General features: G+C 42.3%; 2 protein-coding genes across 16 annotated transcripts in view; one reads left to right on the top strand and one right to left on the bottom strand.

Annotated features, from left to right (window-relative positions):
- The window catches only part of FAM228B (family with sequence similarity 228 member B), an 88,554-nt gene that overhangs the window by 24,869 nt on the left and 36,649 nt on the right, over positions 1 to 27,036 (bottom strand). For 7 of the 15 annotated variants that reach the window (XR_004027043.1, XM_030800243.1, XM_030800247.1 and 4 more), the window contains exons 1-4: positions 16,582 to 17,357; positions 9,593 to 9,661; positions 6,446 to 6,637; positions 5,096 to 5,176 (exon numbers count right to left, since the gene is read on the bottom strand). Coding sequence is in view for 14 of the 15 variants with exons in the window: in XM_030800243.1 (XP_030656103.1) it covers positions 5,096 to 5,176; positions 6,446 to 6,637; positions 9,593 to 9,661; positions 16,582 to 16,680 (441 nt within the window). In the remaining variant the exon portion in view is untranslated. The other 8 variants (XM_030800253.1, XM_030800241.1, XM_030800251.1 and 5 more) reach the window with 8 other exon arrangements.
- PFN4 (profilin family member 4) lies at positions 17,562 to 26,350 on the top strand. The gene is made up of 5 exons (XM_012497718.1): positions 17,562 to 17,922; positions 18,490 to 18,618; positions 19,760 to 19,897; positions 21,708 to 21,813; positions 25,825 to 26,350. Exons 2-5 carry the CDS (start codon positions 18,502 to 18,504, stop codon positions 25,956 to 25,958), a joined length of 495 nt encoding a protein of 164 aa, XP_012353172.1. The 5' UTR covers positions 17,562 to 17,922; positions 18,490 to 18,501; the 3' UTR covers positions 25,959 to 26,350.

Below are 27,036 nucleotides of genomic sequence, written 5' to 3'. Positions count from 1 at the left end.
AATTCCAGTGTTCCTCTTAGATGACGTGTTCCAAGTACAATTTTCTACTCGCTATTTTGGTTCTTCTGTGGAGGAGGTGAATGTCAGATGCCTCAAGCCAGTCATCTTGAAGCTCTCCGACAGGGTCTCGCTCTGTCGTCTCATCCAGGCTGGAGTGCAGTGGCTCACTGCAGCTTCAACCTCCTAGGCTCAGGCCATCCTCCCACCTCCACCTCCCAAGTGGCTGGGACCACAGATGTGCGCCATGTCCAGCTAGTTTTTAATTTTTTTTGTAGAGACAAGTCTCCCTATGTTGCCCAGGCTGGTCTTGAATGCTGAGTTCAAGCCATCCTCCCACCTCAGCCTCTAAAGTGGTAGGATTACAGGCATGAGCCACCGTGCCCAGACCAAATTTTAAATTTTAAATTTTAAATTGAAGATAGAAACAAAGAACAATCTAAAGTTTTATCGACAATTATAAGTCCGGAGACACCTATCTCTACTGACAAGCACTTGTACATCATAAATGGAGGTACTGTAACCCAGTGGTTCTGAAACTTTTTTTTTTTTTTTTTGGAGACTGCGGCCTAGAGTGCAGTGGCACAATCTCAGCTTACTGCAACCTCCGCCTCCTGGGTTCAAGCGATTCTCCTGCCTCAGCCTCCCGAGTAGCTGGGATTACAGGTGTGAGCCACCACACCCAGCTGAAACTATTTTATTTCAAAACATTGTTGTTGTTATATCCAAATAACTTTTGTGTATATGGCTTAGATCTATTGATATTTAATATATTAGAAATTAAAACAGAAAATTTTAAATTGCTTAATTTTAAAATAATAATAATACACCTATTATGTTTAACATATCTTTCTATGAAAAATAACTCTATTTCCTGAAACAAAAAATGAGAAGAGTAACATTGTTTTACATTTTTGTAAACTTCTTTATGTCTTGCTTAATAGAAGACGGGTGGATTCTCATATTTGCTTCTGCAAGCAATCTGTTGAGATTTGTTGTTTTAGTTGTTGTATATGAAGAAAATCCATATAGAGATATGTAGCCGAAAAAGGTAGGAGTGGCTGGGCATGGTGGTTCATGCCTGTAATCCCAGCACTTTGGGAGGCCAAGGCGGGCAGATTACGAGGTCAGGAGATCAAAACCATCCTGGCTAACACGGTGAAACCCCATCTCTACTGAAAAAACAAACAAGAAAAAAATTAGCCGGGCCTGGTGGCGGGCGCCTGTAGTCCCAGCTACTCGGGAGGCTGAGGCAGGAGAATGGCATGAACCTGGGAGGTGGAGCTTGCAGTGAGCTGAGATCGAGCCACTGCACTCCAGCCTGGGTGACAGAGCGAGACTCTGTCTCAAAAACAAAAAAAAAAAAAAAAAGAAAAGAAAAAGGTAGGAGTATTTTAACAGCCTTTTTAGAGCATTGTGGATATTTGTTTTTGATACTATACCCAAACTCAGTAAGAGGTAGTTTCTTAAAGGTTAGTTATGATGTGGAATCTGAAACCATATCCATGAATTTTTCATACTCTTCTACTAAGTCCATTAGTCTATCTTGCACTTCGAATGAATTTTTTTCCCATGCGTAATTTTGTAACATTTGGGGGAAAATTGGTTCATGGAGTTATGCAAGATCTTCCAAATGTTTGTACATTTCATTACTGAATATCAAAGAATCACATTCATTAATATCAGTACCAATTTCATGAGTAAGGTCTTTTGAGTATTGGGATACTGTCACACTTCTGATGGTGAATATGAGTTTTCCAAAATTCCAAATATTTTGCTTGAAAGCTCACCTTTTATTATTGGCAACAAATACTGTCGGTAGTTTTTCTCAAAGTGACAAGCTGACTTCATTCATTTTCCAGAAAATATCTGCCAAATACCCAAGACTTATTAACCATAGTTTGTAAGTCATTCTTTCAAGTAAAAATGGTGTTTCATGGAAGAAATAAAAAAAAGCAGCCAGTTCAGCTCACAATTCAAGCAATCATCCATATTTCAGTATGCAGCAGAAGTGCTGTACGCATACTCCCATTTCATCACAAAGAACATCTAAAAGATGTGTATTGAAGGAGGAAGACTTAGTAAAGGTAATAATTTTTAAGTAGAGCTGCACAAAACACATGCAAAGAAATGCTGAAGATCCATCTGAAGAGAAGGAATCAAGCCTCTATGTTCCTAAAGTCAGATCTGTCCCACTCCCAGGAAAGGAAGACAGACAGGGTCATTTGGGTTGGTCTGAAGCCAGGTGCTCTGGGCCATCTCAAGCCCTACTGTTGAAAGATGAGGCAAGATGAACCTTTTCTGTACTGGAGAAATTGAAAGGGGGAAAGGAGATAATGTTGGATATCTCCACTTGATAACCCAGAATTGAGAATAAGGACAAGCTTACAGACTCTGCAGCAGCTCAGGAGCAGGGTCTGGGAGGTGCCAGGTCCATAAAGAGTACAGAGCAGGACGCTAGGAGCCCAGCCTGCAGAGCCTACCTGAGACGCTCTCAGGTGGAGTCTCTGCCAGACATGGGCAAGGACCTGGATCTGAAGACACGGATTACCAATGCTGGGTCTACAAATGGGGCCAGCACCTGAGCCACAGCATGTGACCACAAGGAATAACAACCATAGTACAACCTGGGCCTGGGATCAGTGATGTGCCCCACCAAGAACTGGGAGGCTGCGGGACCATTTTGTAGGATGACAGAAGCCCACAGCATGACGGTACAACTCAAGGTTGGATACCTCCAAAAACAATTAATATTGGACTTCTCACTGATTTGGACACGTGAGGGCCAATACCAGTTCTAATAAAACCTCTCTAAAAAGAGTAAAAATTATCCCCTAAATACCATTTTAAAAAATGGTATCTAGGTTGGGCATGGCGGCTCACACCTGTAATCCCAGCACTTTGGGAGGCCGAGGCGGGCAGATCACGAGGTTAGGAGTTCAAGACCAGCCTGACCAACATGGTGAAACCCCGTCTCTACTAAAAATACAAAAATTAGGCCAGGCGTGGTGTCTCAAGCCTGTAATCCCAGTACTTTGGGAGGCTGAGGCGGGCGGATCACAAGGTCAGGAGATCGAGACCATCCTGGCTAACACGGTGAAACCCCGTCTCTACTAAAAATACAAAAAAATTAGCTGGGCATGGTGGTGGGCGCCTGTAGTCCCAGCTACTCAGGAGGCTTGAGGCAGGAGAATGGCATGAACCTGGGAGGCGGAGGTTGCAGTGAGCCGAGATCACGCCACTGCACTCCAACCTGGGCGACAGAGCAAGACTCTGTCTCAAAACAAAACAAAACAAAACAAAACAAAACAAAACAAAAATTAGCCAGGCCTGGTGGCGTGCGCTTGTAATCCCAGTTACCCAGGAGGCTGAGGCAGGAGAATCGCTTGAACCCGGGAGGGGCAGGTTGCAGGAGCCGAGATCGCACCATTACACTGCAGCCTGGGCAACAGAGTGAGACTCCGTCAAAAAAAAAAAAAGGTATCTATTTTATATGTGCAAGAAACCTTATTAACAAATAATTTGTGTCACTAAATTCACTTGAATGCAATGCAATTATATTTTTTCAGCCATAAAATTTTTCTTTTTTTTTTTTAGACAGAGTCTCACTCACTGTTGCCCAGGCTGGAGTGCAGTGGCACTCAATCTTGGCTTACTGAAGCCTTCACCTCCCGGGTTCACGTGATTCTCCTGCCTCAGCCTCCTGAGTAGCTGGGACTACAGGTGCATGCCACCACACCTGGCTAATTTTTGTATTTTTAGTAGAGACAGGATTTCACCATGTTGGTCAGGCTGGTCTTGAACTCCTGACCTCAGGTGATCCACCCACCTTGGCCTCCCAAAGTTCTGGGATTACAGGCATGAGCCACTGTGCCAGGCTGCCATAAAATTTTTCTAGAGATCTATTGTACAATATGATGGCTATAATTAATAACAAGGTATCATATTCTTGAAAATTGCAGAGAGAAAAGATTTTAAGTGTTCTCACTTAGAAAAGACTGGTGTTTGTGAGGCAATGTATGTTAATTGGTTTAGTCATTCCACAATGTGTACATATTTCAAAACAACATTTTATACAAGATAAGGCCAGGCACAGTGGCTCAAGCCTGTAATCCCAGCACTTTGGGAGGCCAAGGAGGACAAATCGCTTGAGGTCAGGAGTTTGAGACCAGTCTGGCACCCATCTCTACTAAAAATACAAAAATTAGCCGAGCGTGATGGCACACGCCTGTAATCACAGCTACTCAGGAGGCTGAGGTGGGAGAATCTCTTGAACCCGGGAGGCAGAGGTTGCAGTGAGCAGAGATCACGCCACTGCACTCCAGCCTGGGTTACAGACTGAGACTCTGTCTGAAAAAAATGAAACAAAACAAAACACCACGTCTGTGCTTTGCTATTTACAGGTGGGTGACTTTGACAAGTGACCTGAACCTCACTTGTCTCATCTGTGACTTACCTCACACAGTAGCAGCGAAGGTGAAATAAATGTGAAAAAAACCCTAAGACTTGGTTAATCCTTCAGTGCAAGGTTAATTCTGCTATTAGTAACAGAATATCATGCAATGAAGAAAATTATATATTTATATTTTGACAAAGAAGCAAATAATAAACTATTGAGGGAGGGGAAGCCCATTATAAAACCAAATGTAACTCCGTTCTTATAAAATAAAAATGTGAATATCTACACACATAGAGAAAGAAATCTAGATAGATATACAGAAAAATGTTAATGAGTTAACATTATAATGAGTTAATTCTGGGTAATAGAATTTTGGTTTTTTTATTTTCTTAATTTGAAAATCAATTTTCTCATTTATCTATCATGAAAATGTGTTACTTTTGTAACAAATTTAAAAGTCTGTGGAATTTTTAAACGTTACCTATTACCTAATCATTATCCAGTATTTTCCACTTTTACAGAGATTTAATTTACTTTGGCCTTTGGCTTTTTGTTCCTTTCTAAGATCGGGCGACGGGAAACTATGCTTAAAATGTTACTGCACTTTTAGGGAATCGCTTAAGGACTGCTCATGTATTAGGGCTGCTCAAAACAACCAAACACATAATACCAAAGTTAAAACAAAGAAATCTACCCTACCTTCAGAAAATTGGGGTCCTTCTTGCTCATATAAAAGGGATCATACTCTTTTGGATCATAATGTTCGATAAATGCATTTCCCTATAGCAAGGAAATAAAACCATATACAAGAACAAGAGGTGCACAGTTAATTTTGAGTATATCAGGACTTGAGAGTCAAACACATAGTATCATTCTTATGCTTGAAAGCAGCATCAGTGACAAATGCAAAAGAAAGAGAAGGCTACATTTTAAATTTAATTTATTCAAGCAATAAGGTATAGTGAAGGAAGGAATCTACTTAAAATTTGTAAGATTTTAATAAAGAATGCTGGAACACTAAAAGATTTGGGAATTTGTTTTTAAATGCTTACTAGTCAAATATCTCAGATTTTTAAAAAATGCTAGAAGAACAGCTATATTTTAGAGCTTTGCAAATAATCAAGTTCCAGAACAAAAGAAAAATATGTCCTGAAACCAGAGTCCAAATTATTTATTTATTTATTTTGTAATTTTAATTTTTTTTTTTTTTGAGACACAGTCTTGCTCCATCACCCAGGCTGGAGTACAGTGGTGTGATCTCGGCTCACTACAATCTCCACCTCGCAGGTTCAAGCGATTTTCCTGCCTCAGCCTCCCAAGTAGCTGGGATTACAGGCGCCCACCACCATGCCTGGCTAATTTTGTATTTTTAGGAGAGACGGGGTATCACCAGGCTGGTCTCGAACTCCCAACCTCAGGTGATCCACCTGCTTTGGCCTCCCAAAGTGCTGGGATTACAGGTGTGAGCCACGCACCCAAATTTTTTAACTTGATAATTAAAATTAATAATTACATGGGGAGGGCTGGGCGCAGTGGCTCACACCTGTAATCCCAGCACTTTGGGAGGCCGAGGCAGGCAGATTCCCTGAAGTTGGGAGTTCGAGACCAGCCTGACCAACATGGAGAAACCCCGTCTCTACTAAAAATACAAAATCAGCCAGTGTGGTGGCACATGCCTGTAATTCCAGCTACTTGGGAGGCTGAGGCAGGAGAATTGCTTGAAACCGTGAGGTGGAGGTTTGCAGTGAGCCAAGATTGTGCCATTGCACTCCAGTCTGGGTGACAAGAGCGAAACTCCATCTCAAATAATAATAATAATAACTACATGGGGAAAACACAGAAAAATGGTTATAATGTAGACAATTTAATCTTCCTTTTCTCTCCTTTCCAAATGTCCTGGGTTTAAGAATACTTTATGCTATTATATAACAGGGTATAGATGATACATATGAGGGGGGACAGGGACAGACTGACTGGATGATTATAAATGAACAAAGATGACATTAGGTCTAAATCAACTGAAAAAAGGATCAAATGATCTCTTAGTACCTTTTTATTTACATGTCTTAAAAAGCCATCTAATTCCTCTTGCCTCCTTTTTTTAATCTTCTTATGTGAGCAAACTTTTTCTATAATTTTCTTCTGAAGAGGATCTGCCACACAGTCAACCCATCTTTTATATAACATCTCCTTTCTTCTCGCATTTAAGAAGGCATGATGTTGTAAATACTTATCTAGTTCCTAGTAAACAGTGGTAGAAAAGACAAATATATTATCCTAAAGCTTTCTTGTTCTAAAATTTTCCAAAACTTAAACTTTGTAAGTTTAAATTATTCCTAAGAATAACCCACAAAGACATTCATTAATTCAATCATTTCTTTGGCTTTAACTTTTACTATGTGACATACACTCTGCTGCAAATAAGGAAAACACAGGTATTTGGGGCAACATGCCTGCTCTCCCTGGGGAGAAAGACTAAAGAACAAATCAAAAGCAAGGCAAGGTGGCACGTGCCTATATTTCTAGCTACCTGGGAGGCTGAAGCTAGAGAATCGCTTGAGCCCTGGACTTCAAGGCTGCAGTACACTGTGATTGGGACACTGCATTCTAGCCTGGGCAACACAGTGAAAACCTATCCCTAAGAAACAAACAAAATCACAAACAGTGGGAGGAGGAATATAGCAGGATGTATATCTATATATGATGGATATATATATGGCATACTATAAATAAAATAACTGAAGACAGAAGAGAGAAAAACCATTTCCTAGGTTCTTAAAAGATTCCCAGTTTGGTGGGCCTCAGCAATTTAAACAGGCCTACCATAAGACCCAACAATTCCACTCCTACCCAAATGAATGAAAATCCAGGACTCAAATAAATACTTGTATACCAACATTCATTGCAGCATTATTTACAATAGCCAAAAGGTGGAAACAATCCAAGTATCCATCAACAGATGAACAGATAAAATGTGGTATATACAAACCACGTTTATTTATATGTGTAATATGGAATATTATTCAGCCATAAAAAGGAATGAAGTTCTGATACATGCTACAACATGGATGAACTTTGAAAACAGTATGCCAAAGTGAAATACGTCAGACACAAATGGACAAATAGTATAGGATTCCACATATATGAACTATCCAGAATAGCCAAAATTCATAGAGCCAGAAGGTAGATTAGAGTGCCTGGGGTAGGGAGAAATGAGGAGTCACTGTTTATTGAATACAAACTTTCAGTTTGGAGTAAGGAAAAAGTTTTGGAAATAGTGGTGATGGTTGCACAACATTATGAATGTAATTAATGACACCGAATGGCACACTTAAAATGGTTAAAGTGGCAAATTTTATATTGTGTATATTTACTTTTATATTGCATACATTGAAAAAAACGATTAATTTTTTTTCAAAGCCAAGACTCCCAAAGTGGGAGACATTTGGGCTGGGCCTTTAAGAATGAGGATTTAGGCTAGGTGTGGTGGCTCACGCCAGTAATCCTAGCATTTCAGGAGGCCAAGGCAGGAGGATCGCATGAGCCCAGGAACTCGAGACCGGCCTGGGGAAAATAGTCGGACTCCATCTCTACAAAAAAATTAAAACCTGGCCGGGCGTGGTGGCAATCCCACGGCTGTAATCCCAGCACTTTGGGAGGCCGAAATGGGCAGATCACTTGAAGTAAGGAGTGCGAGACCAGCCCGGCCAATGTGGTGAAACCATGTCTCTCTTAAAAATACAAAAGTTAGCCGGGCATGCTGGCATGTGCCTATAATCCCAGCTACTTGGGAGGCTGAGGCAGAATTGCTTGAACCCGGGAGGTGGAGGTTGCAGTGAGCCGAGATCATGCCATTGCACTCCAGCCTAGGCAAAGAAGACTCCGTTTCAAAAAAAAATTAAAACTTAGCTAGGCTTCGTGGCTCACACTTGTAATCCCAACTAATTGGGAGGCTGAGGCAGGAGAATCACTTGAACCCAGGAGGCCAAGGCCGCAGACAGCTGTAATTGTGCCACTGCACTCCAGCCTGGGTGACAGAGTGAGACCCTGTCTCAAAAAAAAAAAGAGTTATCCAGGAAGAAAAGGGATGGCAGAAAAAGAGGAAGAAAAACATTCTATGACAAACAAAAAAAAAACTCTTCACTACAACTGACCTTCAGAAAAAAAAAAAAGGCAAGAGTAAAGAGGCAAAGTGTAGCATAACTTTTTTTTTTTTTTTTTTTTTTTTTTTTTTTTTTTTTTTTTTTTGAGACAGAGTCTGATCTGTCGCCAGCTGGAGTGCAGTGGCGCAATCTCGCTCACTGCATCTCGCCCCAGTCATGCCATTCCCTGCCTCAGCCTCCCGAGCTGGACTACAGCCCCGCCCCACCCCGGCTATTTTTTTTTTTTAGAGACGGGTTCACTGGTCCATCCCTACCCCGCCCCCCCCCCCCAAGTCGGATACAAGCGGCCACCCCCCCCAAGTGTAGCATAACTTAATCCAAGTGGCAAGTAGCCTGCAAAGAAGATGCTTGATTAGGCTACAAACTAATTCATTCTCACCAAACCTTCTCATCCACCTTTCATATAGCAAATAAAGTCATGTGACTACCAGCAAGAGCGTGAAATTCAAAATGAAAAAAATAAAATATTAAGAACCCTGAGAGGTCTGCTAGGTCCAGTCCCTCCCTAACCTCTGGCCATAGCACACTTCAGCCATTCCCAATGTTAGTTCCTTTCCTTTTTAAACAACTCTAAAGAAATTTCTTAAAAATAAAAACAAGCTACCCACTCCAGTGTCCCCGGTGTTTAGTATACTTCACATGGATGTTCTTCTTGTCACATGAAGCCCATCTTGGCTCAGTTAAACCCTGTTCTATGTATATCTGAGTAATAATCAGTCAGTGTGTTCTGCTAACAGCTCTTAAGGATTAGCTCATTTGTAGTGACTGCTGAAACTCACTAAGACAAAGAAACTAGTGAGTAGAGGGAAATTTCTGTGCCTCTCTGCGAAGGAATTCCCACAAAGTATAGGAAGGGAGGAAGTCCATTAACGCAATCTCAGAGATCCCTTAAGGTTAATTCCAGGTGCAAGGGAGTGTTCTTTTAATTCTTTTTTCCATATTTTCTAAATAGTTTTTATAGAATATGCTACACATAAAAAGGAAAAACTACATTCAATTTTTAACTGAGATGCATTTTGTAGCCAATTCTTACCTTAATTACGTAATTTTCTCTGTATAATATTGATTGAATAGTTGCCTCAGTATCTTCTTTAGCTAAGACCTGAAAGGACAGAATTAAACTTTGAAAAGAAAATCTTTAAAAACTATTAGTGCTATCTGGAATCATTATATTTAGCATGACAGACATATCCCTGGAAAGTTCTCTATGCATGTAGTTTGTCTCCTCCAAATCATATCATGGAGTGCTTTTTTTTTATTTTGAGACAGGGTCTTGTTCTGTCGCCTAGGCTGCTGGAGTGCAGCAGCACCATCTTGACTCACTGCAATCTCCACTTCCAGGATTCAAGCGATTCTCGTGCCTCAGCCTCCCAAGTAGCTGGGATTACAGGTGTGCAACACATGCCTGGCTAATTTTTGTATTTTTAGTAGAGACGGGGTTTTGCCATGTTAGCCTGGCTGGTCTCAAACTCCTGGCCTCAAGTGATCTGCCTGCCTCAGCCTCCCAAAGTGCTGGGATTACAGGCCTGAGCCACCGTGCCCAGCCCATCAAGTGCTTTTTAAACAGTATAAAACATAGACAATAACATTCAGGGCATGGGCAAAGACTTCATGACAAAAATGCCAAAAGCAATTGCAACAAAAGCCAAAATTGACAAATGAGATCTAATTAAACTAAAGAGCTTCTATACAGCAAAAGAAACTATCATTGGAATGAACAGGAAACCTACAGAATGGGAGAAAATTTTTGCAATCTACCCATCTGACAAAGGTCTAATATCCAGAATCTACAAAAAACAAACAAGTTTACAAGAAAAAAAAATCAAAAAGTGGGCAAAGGATATGAACAGATGCTTCTCAAAAGAAGACATTTACATGGCCAACAAACACACGAAAAAAAGCTCAACATCACTGATCATTAGAGAAATGCAAATGAAAACCATAATGAGATACCATCTCACGCCAGTCAGAATAGCAATTATTAAAGTCAAGAAACAATATAAGCTGGTGAGGCTGTGGAGAAATAGGAGCACTTTTACACTGTTAGTGGGAATGTAAATTAGTTCAACCATTGTGGAAGACAGTGTGGCGATTCCTCAAGGATATTAGAACCAAAAATAGCATTTGACCCAGCAATCCCATATCTGGGTACGTACCTAAAGGAATATAAATCATTCTACTATAAAGACATCTGCACATGTATGTTTATTGCAGCACTCTTTACAATAGCAAAGATATGTAACCAACCCAAATGCCCACCAATGATAGAATGGATAAAGAAAATGTACATATACACCATGGAATACTATGCAGCCATAAAAGGGAATGAGATTATGTCCTTTGCAGGGACATAGATGAAGCTGAAAGCCATCATACTCAGCAAACTAACACAAGAACCAGAAAACCAAACACTGCATGTTCTCACTCATAAGTGGAAGTTGAACAATGAGAACACATGGACCCAGGGAGGGGAACAACACACATCAGGGCCAGTCGGGGGCTGGGGGTGAGGGGAGAGAGAGCATTAGGACAAATAGCTAATGCATGCAGGGCTTAAAACCTAGATAATGGGTTGATAGGTGCAGCAAACCACCATGGCACATGTATACCTATGTAACAAACCTGCACATCCTGCACTTGTATCCCAGAACTTAAAGTAAAATAAGAAAAAGAAAAAGAAAATTATATTGACATGAAAATCTGAAAAAAAAGAAGACGAGGATTTGAGGACAGTTATGATAGCTATGCTTAAAAATATGCTCATAATTAATGAATAGAAAATCTTAGCAGAGAACAGAAATGATAAAAAACCAAGTGGAAAATACAGTTCTTAAATTTGAGAAATAAACAAACCTCAATGGGTTAGCAACAGATTAGAGATGACATAAAAATAGTCAGTGAACTTGAAGACAGACCATTAGAAATTACCCAATCTGAAAAAAAAGAAGAAAGGTTAGAAAATAATGAACACAGTCATAGTGACCTATGAGACAATATCAAACGATTCAACAAATGGATAATTAGAGTTGCATAAGTGAGGAGTAAAAGAATGGAGCAGAAAACAACTGTTTGAAAAAATAATGTCTGGATGAGAACTTTCACTTTTGAACAAGACCGAGTAGCAGGAAACAGACTTACTCTCCCACCTGAAACAACTAAAAAAAAAAAAAAAAGATAAAACAGATGAAACAACAGTTTCCAAAATATCGAACATCAGGCAAAGAAGAACAGTGGCCCCTGAGAAATAGAAAACAAACAGCCCAGCTGTCTGCCTGAATTGAGGAGTGGGGATGGGAGTCTGGAGAGACCAGAGCAGTTGGAGTTCATAGGTTAGAGTACTAGAGGGAGGAGAGATACAAGAAAGATGGAGCTCTGGAGATCTGCAAAGGGTCAAGTCCGCAGAGGTCCTCTTGAGTCTTCAGTTGATCGTAAACACTATATGCCTGTGAGAAAAACATCCAAAGGAACAATGGGCAAAGAAACACCTGCAAGAATTAGGGAATCAATCCCTAGAGGTCACACAGTCCCAGGAGTGTTCGTTCCCTTTAGCATCAGCCAGAGGAAAAAAAAAATCCCATAGTTTGAAGTGCATAGAGTATTTGGAGAAGTTTTCTATCAGTACTGAAACAAAATTGGCCCTACAGTGGATACTGCTGTGGTCCTGTCGAGCAAAACTCGGAGGCAAGACCTGAAAGAATCCTGCTGTGTCCAAGTAACTTAACTGAATCCAAGGGGAAAAATGAAGAATATTTATGGGAAATCTGTGCACTTGTACTTAAAAAAAAAAAAGAGTATTTATGGCAAATCAAAAAATATCTAGCACTCAATATGGTTAAAATTCACAGTCTTGCATTCAATCAAAAATCACCAGGCATACAAAGAAATAGGAAAATTTAACCAATAATCACCAGGTATACAAAGAAATAGGAAAATTTAACCAATAATAATAAGGAAAATTAAGCAAAACTGCCCCCAAAATGACAAAGACACTATAATTATTAAAAAAGGACATTAAAAGTTATTATTCCTGTAGTTCATAAGTTAAGGAAGCTAGAGGAAGACTAGACATGTTGAGACAGAAGAAAATGTTTGAAAAAGAGCTAAGGGCCAGGCATGATGGCTCACACCTGTAATCCCAGTGCTTTGGGAGGCCAAGGTAGGAGGATCACTTGAGGCCAGGAGTTCAAGACCAGCCTGGGCTACATAGCGAGATCCCGTCTCAACAACAACAACAACAACAGCAACAAACAAACAAAAAACAGTAACAAAAGGATCCAGATAAAACTTCTAGGGATGCAAATTATACTTGAGATAAAAATATGCTAGGTAGGTTTATTAGCAGATTAGACATTACAGAAAGTTAGTGAACTTAAAAGCATAGCAACAGAAGCTTTCCAAAATGAAATGCATGGGGGAAAAACTGAAGAAAATTACCAGAATATCAGTGAGCTACAGGACAACTTCAAGCAGGTTATTGTACATATAGTTGTATTTCCCAAAAGATGGAGGGAATAGAAAAAATAATTTAAGAAATAGGCCAGGCACGGTGGCTCACGCCCGTAATTCCATCACTTTGGGAGGCCAAGGCAGGCGGATCACTTGTGGTCAGGAGTTTAAGACCAGCCTGGCCAACATGGTGAAACCTCGTCTCTTCTAAAAATACAAAAATTAGCCAGGCATGGTGGTGCCCATCTGTAATCCCAGCTACTCGGGAGGCTTAGGCACAAGAATCGCTTGAACCCGGGAGGCAGAGGTTGCAGTAAGCTGAGATCACGCCACTGCACTCCAACCCGGGTGATAGAGTGAGACTCAGTTGAAAAAAAAAAAAAAAAGAAAGAATGGCTGAACATTTTCCAGATCTGTCAGAAACTATAAACCCACAGATAAAAGAAGTTCTATGAACTCTGAGCAGTGGAGAAATTGTAACTTTCATATATTGCTATGAAAATTTAAAACGGTATCACTGCTGTGGGAAACAGTTCAGCAGTTCCTCAAAAAGTTAAACATAGAGTTACCATATGACCCACTCCTAGGTTACATACCCAAGAGAACTGCAATCATGTTACCGAAAAAGTTACACACAAATGTTCACAGCAGCATTATTCATAACAGCAAAAAAACAGAAACAACTCAAATGTCCATCCACTGACGAAGGGATAAACAAAATGTGATACTGAGACAATGGAATATTATTTGGTCATCAAAAGGAATAAAGTACTCCTTATGCTATGACATGGACAAACCTTGAAAACATTATACTAAGTGAAAGCAGTCACTAAGGACCACATATTGTATGATTCCATTAGTATAAAATGTCCAGAGTAGACAAATCTGTTTAGACAGGAAGTAGATCAGAGTTGCCAGCAGCCAGAGAGGGAGGGGAATGGGGAGTGACTGCTAAAAGATGTGAGGTTTCTTTTTGGGGGTGATGAAATGTTCTGGAACTAGATAGTGGTGACAGTTGCACGAATTTGTGAATATACTAAAAAACAGTGAAAATAAAAATTCTGAATTTTTAAAAAATAACAAACACTGAATGGTACACTTTAGTGAACCTTGGCCGGGCACCCGGTGGCTCATGCCTATAATCCCAGCACTTTGGGAGGCCGAGGCGGGCAGATCACGAAGTCAGGAGATCGAGACCATCCTGGCTAACATGGTGAAACCCCTCTCTACTTTTTCTTTAAAAAAATACAAAAACAAAAATTAGCCAGGTGTGGTGGCAGGCGCCTGTAGTCTCAGCTACTTGGGAGGCTGAGGCGGGAGAATGGCATGAACCCAGGAGGCAGAGTTTGCAGTGAGCTGAGATCGCGCCACTGCGTTCCAGTCTGGGCGACAGAGCAAGACTGTCTCAAAAAAAAAAAAGTAGTGAATCTTATGGCATGTAAATTATATCTCAATAGGAAGAGTCCAACAGTAAGAATACAAACAACCCAACTTAAAATTGCCAATTTTAAAGTGGGCAAAAGATTTGAACAAACACTTTGCCAAAGAAGATAGATAAATGGCAAGTAAGACTTGAAAAGATGCTCATAATTAGTCATTAAGCAAATGCAAATTAAAACACAATAAGATGTCACTATACATCTTTTTAAAATGTCTTGAGTTAAAAAGGCCATACAATAAATAAGTACAAATAAAACTATTCCAAATGTTGGCTAGATTATGAAACAACTGGAACTCTCACAAACTACTAGTGGGAATGTAATATAATTCAATGACTTTGGAAATTAGTTTGGCAGCTTCATAAAGTTAAAATTCATTTACCATATGACCCAGTCATTCCACAAGTAAATATCTACCCAAGAGAAATGAAAGCATATGTCCATACAAAGACACACACATGAATGTTCATAACAGCTTTATTTGTAATAGCCCCAAACTGGAAACAACCCAAATGTCCATAAACAGGATGAACGAATTGGGGTATATCCATATAAGGGAATAGCATTCAACCAAAAAAGGAATGAAGTATTGATACATACAACATGGGTGAGTGGCAAAATAATTATGATGAGTGAGAGAAGCCAAACAGAAGGAAAAGAAATATACACTGTAAGATTCCTTTTGTATACAATTTTTAAAATGTAAACTAAACTAGAGTGACAGAAAGCAAAGCAGGCTGGGCGCGGTGGCTCACACCTATAATCTCAGCACTTAGGGAGGCTGAGGCGGGCAGATCACTTGAGGTCAGGAGTTTGAGACCAGCCTGGCCAACGTGGTGAAACCCCGTCTCTACTAAAAATCCAAAAATATTAGCCAGGTGTGGTGGCGCAGGCCTGTAATCCTAGCTACCCAGGAGGCTGAGGTAGGAGGATCACTTGAACCTGGGAGGTGGAGGTTGCATTGAGCTGAGATCATGCCAGTGTTTTCCTGGCTGAGTGACAGAGTGAAAGAAAGAAAAGAAAAAGAAAAGGAAAGAGAGAGAAAGAATGAAAGAAAGAGAAAGAGAGAAAGAAAGAAAAGCAGTGGTGGGGGGATGTGAGGGAGGGAGGGATTACAACAGAATATTAAGGAAGCTTTGGGAGTACAGAATATGTTCACCATCTTGATTGTGGTGATGTTTTTGTGTGTATACATGTCAAAACTTACCAAGTTTGTATACTTTATTTGAGACAGGGTCTTATTCTGTCACCCAGGCGGGGATGCAGTGGCACAATCATAGCTCACTGCAGCCTCAAACTCCTGGGGTCAAGCGATCCTCCTGCCTCAGCCTCTCAAGCAGCTGGGACTATAGGTGTATGCTACCACACCTGGCTATTATTGTTTGTTCGTTTGTGGAGACAGGATCTCAGTATATTGCTCTGCCTGGTCTAGATAGAACTCCTGGGCTCAAGCGATCCTCCCACCTCAGCCTCCCAGCGTGCTGGGATTACAGGCATGAGCCACAGTGCCAGACATACACTTTAAATATATGCAGTTTACTGTATATCAATCATATCTTAATAAAGCTGTTCAGAAAAAAGAAACTGCAATCTAAGAACAATATAACCGGCTGGGCGCAAGGGCTCACAGCTATAATCCCAGCATTTTGGAACACCACGGTAGGTGGATTGCTTGAGCTCAGGAGTTGGAGACCAGTCGAGGCAACACGGTGAGATTCCATCTCTACAGAAAACACAAAAATTAGGCAGACATGGTGGCGTGCGCCTATAGTTCCAGCTACTAGGGAGTGGAAGGATGGCTTGATTCCAGGAGGAAATATAGAAAGACCCTGTCTCAAATATAAATAAATAAATACATACATCATATCAAAATTTGGGTGATGCAGCTAGTACCTCAAGAGAAACTTATAGCTATGTTACATTTAAAAAGGTATATAATCAATGACCTATGATTCCACCTTAAGATGTTAGAAAAAAACAGCAAAGTGAATATACAAAGTTAGTAAAGTGAAGGGAATAATAAACAGAATGAAATAAAAACAAACAATAGAAAAAACAACATATTTAGCACAAGCCACTTCCCACTGCAACGATCCAAGTAAAAAAATCTCCAAATCCCACACTATTTGTTATATACCTCCATAAAACAAACGGGCTTGGGCTCCAACCATTCTTTTGAGCTCTTGAGCTTGGGAAGTGTGCCAGTTACCAGATCATCACTGTCTACATTTTTCATTGTGGTCACAAACAACAGTGCCCCTGGAAAAACTAAAAATCATCTTATTTAGTATTGAAAATTTCACAGTCATCTGATTTTCTCATCTGTTTAATACCACCTGTGTCCTTGCACACACGCAAAATGGATTTTGAACACGAACCATCCAGTTTCCCTAACAAGAGGCCTTCACCACAGACTCCAGATGACGGCTTCAGAGCCAGCCTCCTTTATAAGCAGACGAGATGCTCTTTGAAAGAATCCCCTGTCCCTTGGAATGAATTCCCACGTCCCCCTCCAAGGTAGCCCATTCCAGCCAGTGTGGCAGCTTCAGCCTGGCCACTGGGAGTCCCATTTGCAACACTTTTCTGACTTTGGTTGCTTCGAATGGGGAGAACTGTAACTTTCTGGCTACAGAAAGAGGCTGAGCTGCTTAGAGAAGGCAGGGAGGGGCTTTCGGTCATACTGTGCGAGTCTTCGAGCTCTGCGCGGCTCGAAGTCCTCCCCGAGGCCCGGTGCGACGGAGATGTTATCGGCGTCCGCACCCGCTCTCGCCCATCGCGCCCACTCCCGGCCCTTCCTCCCACCAGCTAGGCCGGGCGCCTGCGGCCTCCACGCCAGCCCCGGGCCGGGGGCCTCCTGCGCAGGTGCGTCGTGCGCGGGGACCGCCTGGCCTGGCGGGGAGGTCGCCGGCCGCGACAGGCACCTCTCTGCCCTCCCAAGGCCAGCAGGCCCGCGGCCGTCCTGCTCCACACTCGGGTCCGGCCCGACGGCCCCGGAGTCGTCTGGCTGCGGCTGGAAGGGAGCCCGCCGACCTCTGCGGAACGCGCGAATGTTGGCGCCCACTGTCTCCCGAACGCTGCGCCGCGCGGGCCCTCCGCCCCCTCCGCCGCGGGTTCCACAGAGAGTCCGCGCGGGCGGCGCCGGGGCGGCGGAGGACGGCTTCAGGCCCAAAGGGGATTGGGCAGCGGCTCTAGCTGGCGGGTCTTGGTTTGCGGAAGGGGCTGGAGTCGCTGCTTCTTGGAGACCGGCACGTGGCCCGGCCAATCGTGCCGCCGCCACCCACCCGCAACCGCGTCCGTTGACGGGCGGGTCCTTGGTCGCCGGGCCCTTGCGGAGCACCAGAGAGAGGGGTGGCGTCCGCTCCCTCGAGTCCTCAGTGCCGGGGAATTCACCGCTCACCACCCCCTGCCCCGCTTTCGGTCCTGCTCGGGGACCAAACCACTGGAAGGCAGTGGCGGGAAACGGGCGCCTGTGCCTGAGGTCCTGATGAGGGGGGTCGAAGGCTTGGGGACTTGTGCGGGAAATGTGGGTTTAAGTGCCTTCAAGGTGTTTTTAGTCCATTGGGATATTGATCAGCGTTCATAGCTGATCAGGTCACCGGGAAGGGAATGTGTGGGTTTATGGCCACGCATAATCTCTTTTAGTCGTGTTTAACTTAGCAGGGTAGCTCTCCATCCTGGCTGGGTTTTGTTTTTTGTTTGTTTTTATTTTTTATTTTACCGGGTTTTTCTCAGTGTGTAATGTTTGTTTTTAAATCCCAGATAATCCTGATGTAAACCATTGACATAGCCAGGAAATCACCAGGCTGTGATTTTCCAAACTCAGCTTCATAACCTACTCTGTGTGAGCTGTGATTTTTCTATGATTCTGTTTTCCTCTTTGGGTATTGGTGGGCCCTGAATGATGGACCACCGTTTTCACCTTGTATCTTTTCAAAGTACACTTGCTGATCTTAGAACTGTCTGAAGTGTCTTACGCACATTTGTATTCACATGCCTTTCAAAAGCTAGCCAGAGTCAATGGCTTCAACTGCACTTGCCCTTTCAGAGTTGAGGGAACATGAGCCATTTGCAGAGCTTATTGTTAGACACCCTCTTGGGAACCAAGCATGTGGACAGTGCAGCCCTCATCAAAATCCAGGAGCAGAGGCTGTGTGTAGCATCACCAGGTTTTAATGTAAGAAAAAACAAGTTTGGACATAACACTTGATTTACTTACTATTTCTATTCTTCCAAAAAATGGAGCAGACATGACTTTTTTTTTTTGTTTTTGAGACGGAATTTCACTCTTGTTGCTTAGGCTAGAATGCAATGGCACGATCTCAGCTCACCGCAACCTCCGCCTCTCAAGCGATTCTTGTGCCTCAGCATCCCGAGTAGCTGGGATTACAGGAGTGCGCTACCAGGCCCAGCTAATTTTTGTATTTTTAGCAGAGATGGTGTTTTACCATGTTGGTCAGGCTAGTCTCAAACTCCTAACCTCAGGTGATCCACCTTCCTCAGCCTCCTGAAGTGCTGGGATTACAGGCATGAGCCACCGAGCCCAGCCCAGACATGACTTTTAAATGAACTTTTTCTGTAAAGAGCTACATAAATATTTTAGGTTTCTAGGCTTAGTCTTTTTACTGTTGATATAAAGGAATACCTGAAGATGGGTAATTTATAAAGGAAAGAGGTTTATTTGGCTCACAGTTCTACTGCCTGGAAGACTGGTCTTCTGTGAAAGCCTCAGGCTGCTTCCACTTATGGCAGAGGTGAAGGGGAGCCAGCATGTGCAGAGATCACAGTGGGGGAGAGGAAGCAAGAGAGAGCAAGTGGAGAGGTGCCAGGCTCTTTCTAACAGCCAGCTCTCCTGGAACAAATACAGTGAAAACTCACTCACAGCTTCCCCCACCTCGCAGGGAGGGCATCAGTCTATTCATGAGGGATCTGCCCCCATGATCCAAATACCTCCCATTAGGCCCCACCGAAAACTTGGGGATCAGATTCCAACATGAGATTCAAACTATAGCACAGGGCCATAGAGTCTCTGTCACAACCACTCAACTCTGCAATTGTGGAGGAAAAACAGCCATACATTAAAGAATGAATGTGACTGTGTTCCAATAAAATTTTATATTTATGGATACTGAAGTTTGAATTTCATATAATTTGTAAGTGTCACGAAGTGTTATTCTTTTGATTTTTTTCCCCCACCCATTTAAAAACGTGAAAACCATTCTTAGCTTGCAGGCCATAAAAAGCAGGCAGTGGGCTAAATTTGACTGGCCACCAGCTGTAGTTGGCTAACTCCTGTTCTAACCATGTAACCTCTCCAGGTAATGCCCAGTGATATCCGAACACTGGTGAATGGATTTGCCAAGAACCCTTTGCAAGCCCGAAGAGAAGGACTGTATTTCAAGGAAAAAGATTACAGATGTGTCCGGGCAGATGAATATTCTCTTTATGCCAAAAATGTGAGTACTCAAGATTTGAAGAGAGCTGAGTAAAAGAAAAGAATTTGCCTCCAAATTTCCTTGCTCTGCCTGATCCTCTCTGTAAAACAGATTAAATCCATTAATGTCTTGAGCCACTGTCTTGAGATAGCAGTCTAGTGCCAGGAAGACATATGTGAAAGAAAGTCCTATCAAGAGCCTCGTTTTGAGAAATGTTCAAAGGCCGGGTGCAGTGGCTCACGCCTGTAATCCCAGCACTTTGGGAGGCCGAGTCGGGCGGATCATGAGGTCAGGAGATCGAGACCATCCTGGCTAACACGGTGAAACCCCGTCTCTACTAAAAATACAAAAAATTAGCTGGGCACGGTGGCGGGTGCCTGTAGTCCCAGCTACTCGGGAGGCTGAGGCAGGAGAATGGCGTGAACCCAGGAGGCGGAGCTTGCAGTTAGCCAAGACAGTGCCACTGCAGTTCGGCCTGGGCGAAAGAGCGAGACTCTGTCTCAAAAAAAAAAAAAAAAAAAAAAGAGAAATGTTCATTCCAGAATCTATTAACTGAGCCTTGCCTGAACTCTTTCCAATACAGTCCGGCCTTCATACTCTACATCCTCCTTTAAAAAAAAAAAAAAAAAGATAATCATGTCTGCGCTTAAAACATCTCTCAGTGGCCAGGCACAGTGGCTCACAACTGTAATTCCAGCACTTTGGGAGGCTGAGGTGGGTGGATAGCCTGAGGTCAGGAGTTTGAGACCAGCCTAGCTAACATGGTGAAACCCTGTTTCTACTAAAAATACAAGAAAATTAGCCAGGTGTGGTGGTGTGCACTTGTAATCCCAGCTACTTGGGAGGCTGAGGCAGGAGAATTGCTTGAACCCAGAAGGCAGAGGTTGCAGTGAGCTGAGATCGTGCCATTGCACTCCGACTTGGGCAACAAGAGCGAAACTCCATCTCAAAAAAAAAAAAAAAAAATCAGCTCTTTGTTGCTTATAAGGAATGAAAGAGATGAAAATCATTCATTGGATGCCCTATATTATGGGTTAGGCATACTGCTTCATCCACATTATAAACTAAATAATCTCATTTTACAGATGAGGACACTGAGGCTTAACAAGGTTAAATAACCCTTACTCATGCAGCAGAAAATGGAGGCAGTAGAATTCAAGCCCAGAGCTGTCCAGTTCCAAAATGTGCGACCTTTCCATTACATCAGTTTTTTTGTGTTTTGTTTTTTGTTTTTGTTTTTGTTTTTGAGATGAGTTTCGCTTTTGTCGCCCAGGCTGGAGTGCAATGGCATGATCTCGGCTCACTACAACCTCCACCTCCTGGGTTCAAGAGATTCTCCTGCCTCAGCTTCCTGAGTAGCTGGGATTACAGGCGCCTGCCACCACGCCTGGCTAATTTTTGTATTTTTAGTAGAGACGAGGTTTCACCATGTTGGCCAGGCTGGTCTCAAACTTCCAACCTCAGGTGATCTTTCTGCCTTGGCCTCCCAAACTGCTGGGATTACAGGCAGGAGCCACCGCACCCAGCCTACATCAGTTGTTCTAATTGGGATGGGGTATATGATAATCAATTGCAGAACTTTTTCAAAATCCATCTACCATTATTATAACAGTCTGAAACTTTTTGAGGAAAGGCAACTAAATTGGTGGAAAAGAGTGGACAGTCAAAAAACAGATATATAAATATATGGAAATATATATGGAATATGTATATTCCATATATATTCCAAACATATGGAAATCAGGAAATGGTGAAAAACGTAGCTGGAGCATGACCACTGGTCCTATGATTAGAACCAAGAGCAGAATATTCTCTTTTATTCTTTATCCAGGAGAACACTGGTGTGGTTGTCGTGAAGACCCATCTGTATCTTCTGGTGGCAACTTACACTGAAGGCATGTATCCTAGTGTCTGTGTGGAAGCCACACAGAGCCTGGGTAAGTTGGCCTCCTAGTCCCTGTCTTCATTCCCTGTGTTAGTTGGGTCTTCCGACTACAAGTAACAGAGATCCAGCTCAAACCAGCTAAGCAGAAAGAAGGAATTTATTGGAAGGATGCTGAGGTTATCTACATAGCCACTGGAAGGACAGGGTGCAGCTGAGCCATGGGGAAGGTAGATTCAGGGACTGGAACACTGCTAGGATTCTGTCTTGACTTCTAAATGAATCAGCTTTGTTCTGTCTCATAGCAAACTGTTTCCTTTCCTGGCTGATATCATGGCCAAGCCTCCCATAATACCCCTTAATTTCTCTTAGGACCCTGATTTGGCAAGTTTCAGGTCATATGGTTTACCCCTGTATCAGTCAGCTATGTAGGTGGGGCAGGATAGGGGAGGGGGGAGACAGCAGGGTAAAAAGGCAGAGATGTGGCTGTTGGGGGTCTACCCTATATAAAGAGACATTTTACAGGAAAAAGAATTACTGTGAGTCAGGCAGCCACTTTGTTGGTGTATACTGCATTCCCCCTCCGTGTCTATACATCGTTGAATAAAGATCTCATAGAGAACTAGTTTGAGTATTATATCAGTGAGAGTTGAGCTTAATAAATGGTAAATTGTGTTTGTGTTTAGATTTTTCAAAATCTAAATTTAAATTTTAAAAAGTTTACTGGAGTTGTGTAAACACTCCTTTGAAATAGAAGCCTCTAGTAACAAAAGCAGCCACTCATTCATTCATTCGTTCAACAAATATTCAGAGGTACTTACCATGTGTCCTGCACTATCCTAGATAAATTAGGGAAGCAGAGCTGGTTAAGATACAGCTTCTGCCTTCCATGCCTCTGTACATGCTGTCCTATCTGCCTGAAATATTTTCTAGTTTCCCTCCTGTCCCTCACATCTATTCCGCAAATTTCTAATCATCATTAAAGACCCAAGTCAGATCTTAGGCTTCTGTCCACTGTAGTATGTATTTTATGCATACCTTTATGATTATCCCCATTACAGTTCTTTGTTTATCTAGATTGTGAATCCCTGGAAGGCAAGAATCTTGTCTTAATCATTTTCTTTCTCCATTATCTAACACAGTATCTGATGTTGGCTAGGTAATTAGTACACGTTTGATAAATAAATCAATGAATTACTTGGGCCTAGCAGAGTCAGGGAAGGTGCCAAAGAGCTGAATCTTAAAGGGCCAATTGAGAAATTAAGTACCATCACAGAAACTATATACCTATGTACAGATATGCCTCATTTTATCGCATTTTGCATTATTGGACCCTTCAGATATGCCTCATTTTATTGCATTTTGCATTATTGGACCCTTCCTGAACAGATGTCAGGATTTGAAGGAGGCTCCATTTCAGAATTGTAGGGCAGGAGCAGAGAGCAGAACAGAGACATAGAGAGCCAGGTTAATTATCTAATTAAAATAACCAGAATATGAGATTAGAAAGATGGGCAATTTGGCTGTCAGGAAGCCAGGTTCTTACCCTGTCAGCTAGGGCTCAGGGCTAATTCTCCACAGGAGACCAGAGAAATTGCCTGACTACTGTAATGTAGATTATGTGGCTGGCACTAAAGGTTAGTATTCTTGCTTAGGGCCACAAAAAACTCCACAGACTCCAAAGAATCTGCCCTGGTTAGAAGTGCACTGCTGGCATCACGCCATTAATATCCCACTGCTCTGGGAAGGGACAGCTATCTTGGAAATAGTTGGATGATCAGGAGGGATGGACAAGGCTGATATCCACTCAGGAGCCAGTTGTCTTATGACTGACTTTTGTTTCCTTTACTCCTTTTTAAAAAAATTATATTTTTCTCTATCTAAAAAATTATACATGATCATTGTAGAAAATTTGGGAAGTAAAGAATTACAGGCTGGATGGGGTGGCTCACACCTGTAATCTCAGTACTTTGAGAGGCCGAGGCAGGCGGATCACTTGAGGTCAGGAGTTCAGGACCAGCCTGGCCAACCTGGCAAAATCCTGTCTTTACTAAAAATACAAAAATTAGCCAGGTGTGGTGGTGGGCACCTGTAATCCCAGCTGCTCAGGAGGCTGAGGCAGGGGAATCACCTGAACCCAGGAGGTGGAGGTTGCAGTGATCCAAAATAGCACCATTGCACTCCAGCCTGGGTGTCACAGCAAGACTCTGTCTCAGGAAAAAAAAAAAAGAAGAAGAAGAATTATGACCATTTAAAAATTGTATTATGAAGGATTCTAGGAGCATGACTATTAATTAAAGAAAACCTTTAAACAGTAATTAGGAAAAGGATGCTATGCTACTTCTGTCACACAAATTAATCAGGTTTGTGCAGTGGCTCACACCTGTAATCCCACCACTTTGGGAGGCCAATGTGGGTAGATCATTTGAGGACAGGAGTTTGAGACCAGCCTGGAAAACATGGTGAAACCCCATTTCTACCAAAAATACATAAATTAGACCAGGTGCGGTGGCAGGCGCCTGTAATCCCAGCTACTTGGGAGGCTGAAACAGGAGAATCACTTGAACAGAGAGGCAGAGGTTGCGGTGAGCCAAGATCGTGCCACTGCACTCCAGCCTGGGTGACAGAGCGAGACTCTGTCTCAGAAAAAAAAAAAAAAAATACAGGATTGTCTTTAAAATAAATATATTAGAGAGTCACATTTGTAACATTGGTAAAATGTTAGCATCTTTAATTCTGGGTCCTCAGTTGTTTTTTGTTTATTTTGTGTTTCTGTTTCTTCTTCTTTCTTTCTTTTTTTTTTTTTTTTTTTTTTTTTGAGACACAGTTTCATTCTATTGCCCAGGCTAAAGTGCAGTGGTGTGACCTTGGCTCCCCGCAACTTCTGCCTTCCAGGTTCAAGAGATTCTCCTGCCTCAGCCTCCCGAGTAGCTGGGACTACAGATGTCTGCCACCACGCCGGCTAATTTTTGTATTTTCAGTAGAGACGGGGTTTCACCATGTTAGCCAGGCTGGTCTCGAACTCCTGACTTCAAGTGATCTGCCCACCTCAGCCTCCCAAAGTGCTGGGATTATAGGCATGAGCCACTGCACCCGGCCAGGTCCTCAGTTTAAAAAAAGAATCTTAAGCACACATTGTGACTTATTGTGCAAGACTCTGTCTTAAAAAAAATGAAGTGCTACCTGGCATGGTGGAGTGCACCTGTAGCCCCAGCTACTCAAGAGGCTGAGGCAGGAGGATCAACTGAGCCCAGGAGTTTGAGTCCAGTGTAGGCAACATAGTGAGACCCCATCTTTAAAAAGTAAGTACATCAAGTGCTGTAATCAGGTTTTGTTTTGTTTTGTTTTGTTTTTGAGACGGAGTCTCGCTCTGTCGCTCAGGCTGTAGTGCTGTGGTGGGATGTCGGCTCACTGCAACCTCTGCCTCCTGGGTTCAAGCAATTCTCCTGCCTCAGCCTCCCAAGTAGCTGGGACTACAGATGCATGCCACCATGCCCAGCTAATTTTTTGTATTTTTAGTAGAGATGAGGTTTCACCATGTTAGCCAAGATGGTCTCGATCTCCTGACCTCATGATCCGCCCACCTCGGCCTCCCAAAGTGCTGGGATTACAGATGTGAGCCACCGCACTCGGCCGTAATCAGTTTTAAGTCTAGGTCATAGAATACATATAGGAGAAGAGGGTAGCAGTTTCTTTTATTCTCTTGAGCCCTCTCTCACCCTGTCCCCTTTGTCCAGGCATATGCATTATTCATCCTTTTTTTTTTTTTTGCATGGGAACCCAATTCATACTCCAGGACAACTCAGATACCTCTACTATGGCACTTATTACCATGAAATAGAATTGATGTTTGTATGTGCCTATATCCCCTACTAGACAATGAACTCCATGAGGGCAGAAACTGTGTTTCAACTATCCAGTCACTCTTGTATCTCCAGTACCTAGTACAGTGCCTAGTACATGGCGGTCACCTGGCAATGTTTGTGGAATAATAAATGGATGAATGAATCATTTGTAGTGATAATTTGCAGCTCATAAATAATAACCATGCTGTGTTTGCTTTCAGGAGACTACCTAAGAAAAAAGGAAGTTAAGTTATCAGAGGCCCATGAAAGACACTTTTATTATTTTAGAAGAAAATTGAAGAGCCTAAAGAAAAAATATTTTATGGTTGAAAAAACACTAGATAGAAGGCACTAAAAAAGAAGAATGAATTAAGGGAGCAATTTTTATTTCTTCAAGAGATCCTCTTCTTTCACTGGAATTACTTGATCAACTGTTTTTTAATAAGCATTGGTCATTGGCATGGAATGAGAGAGCACTGATCATTTCACAGAGCATATCTATTGGGAGGCTCCTTTCTGTGAGGCTCTTGTACTCCTACACACCTTGCTAAGAATGCCAAGAATGCAAGGCTCTCACCACTCTTTATCCAGGACATTTCTCAGGGCTAGGTTGCAGCAAGCAACCTTGAAAAATGAAGGGATGTCTCCCATCAGGACAAAGAGCAAGCTTGCTTACTGTTTGTTATAAAAGCAGTGGAGTCCCTGAGCTCAGTGTTCTCCTCCTGTAATACAACTCCCTGCATGTGTGACATCTATCTGGCTCACATCACCCCTGTGAGACTTGGGAGAAGGGATTGCAAAGGCCATTCAACAATAAACCACTAGTCAAGGTATTCAATGGACATTTCACAGTCCCATTTGCAGGTATCTGGTATCATTTTGAACATTAGAAAGGCCTTCTCAAAAATCAACTCAAAAAGATTTCTGACTCTAACCTTAACTTTCACTGCACACCTTAGTAAGGCAGTATGGTCACTAAATGCACCCTTCCCCAGAAAGAGTTCATCTCCTCTTGGTCTCCTAGGTGATAATCTGGACCATAAGGGTGGAGAGCTATAGAACCTATTTTGAAAATTGAAGATTCTACACTGACTATTGCTAAACATGATGCATCTTTTTTTCCCTAACAGCATCCTCAGGCCAGCCTGGTTGGTATACCCTTCAGATGTCCCTGGCAAGAGAACACCTTCGACTACTTGCCAAAAGACAGCCTAGGGAATTCAAATTTAATTCTGGTTCAGCTAGATTGGACTAACATGGTCCTATATCATGACGATAATGACTACTTAGTTAAGTACACTGTTCTCTAGATCCCTCTACAGGGTTCTACACAGGCCAAGATAGGATATAATGGTTCTCTTTAATTTTGCAAAAATGCCCCTGTCCCTCTTACATCTGACTCTTCCAGACAAGATGTCTGGATGCAAGTAGGG

This window comes from Nomascus leucogenys, chromosome 19 (genome assembly GCF_006542625.1).
Source record: "Nomascus leucogenys isolate Asia chromosome 19, Asia_NLE_v1, whole genome shotgun sequence".
NCBI lineage: Eukaryota > Metazoa > Chordata > Mammalia > Primates > Hylobatidae > Nomascus > Nomascus leucogenys.
This window is presented reverse-complemented; position numbering and strand designations above follow the sequence as displayed.

Coding starts and splice junctions, on each gene's coding strand:
- PFN4 (XM_012497718.1), top strand. CDS start 18,502: ATGAGCCATTTGCAGAGCTTATTGTTAGACACCCTCTTGGGAACCAAG. Junction 18,619..19,759: donor TAGCATCACCAGGTTTTAAT/GTAAGAAAAAAC, acceptor TAACCTCTCCAG/GTAATGCCCAGTGATATCCG. Junction 21,814..25,824: donor GGAAGCCACACAGAGCCTGG/GTAAGTTGGCCT, acceptor GTTTGCTTTCAG/GAGACTACCTAAGAAAAAAG.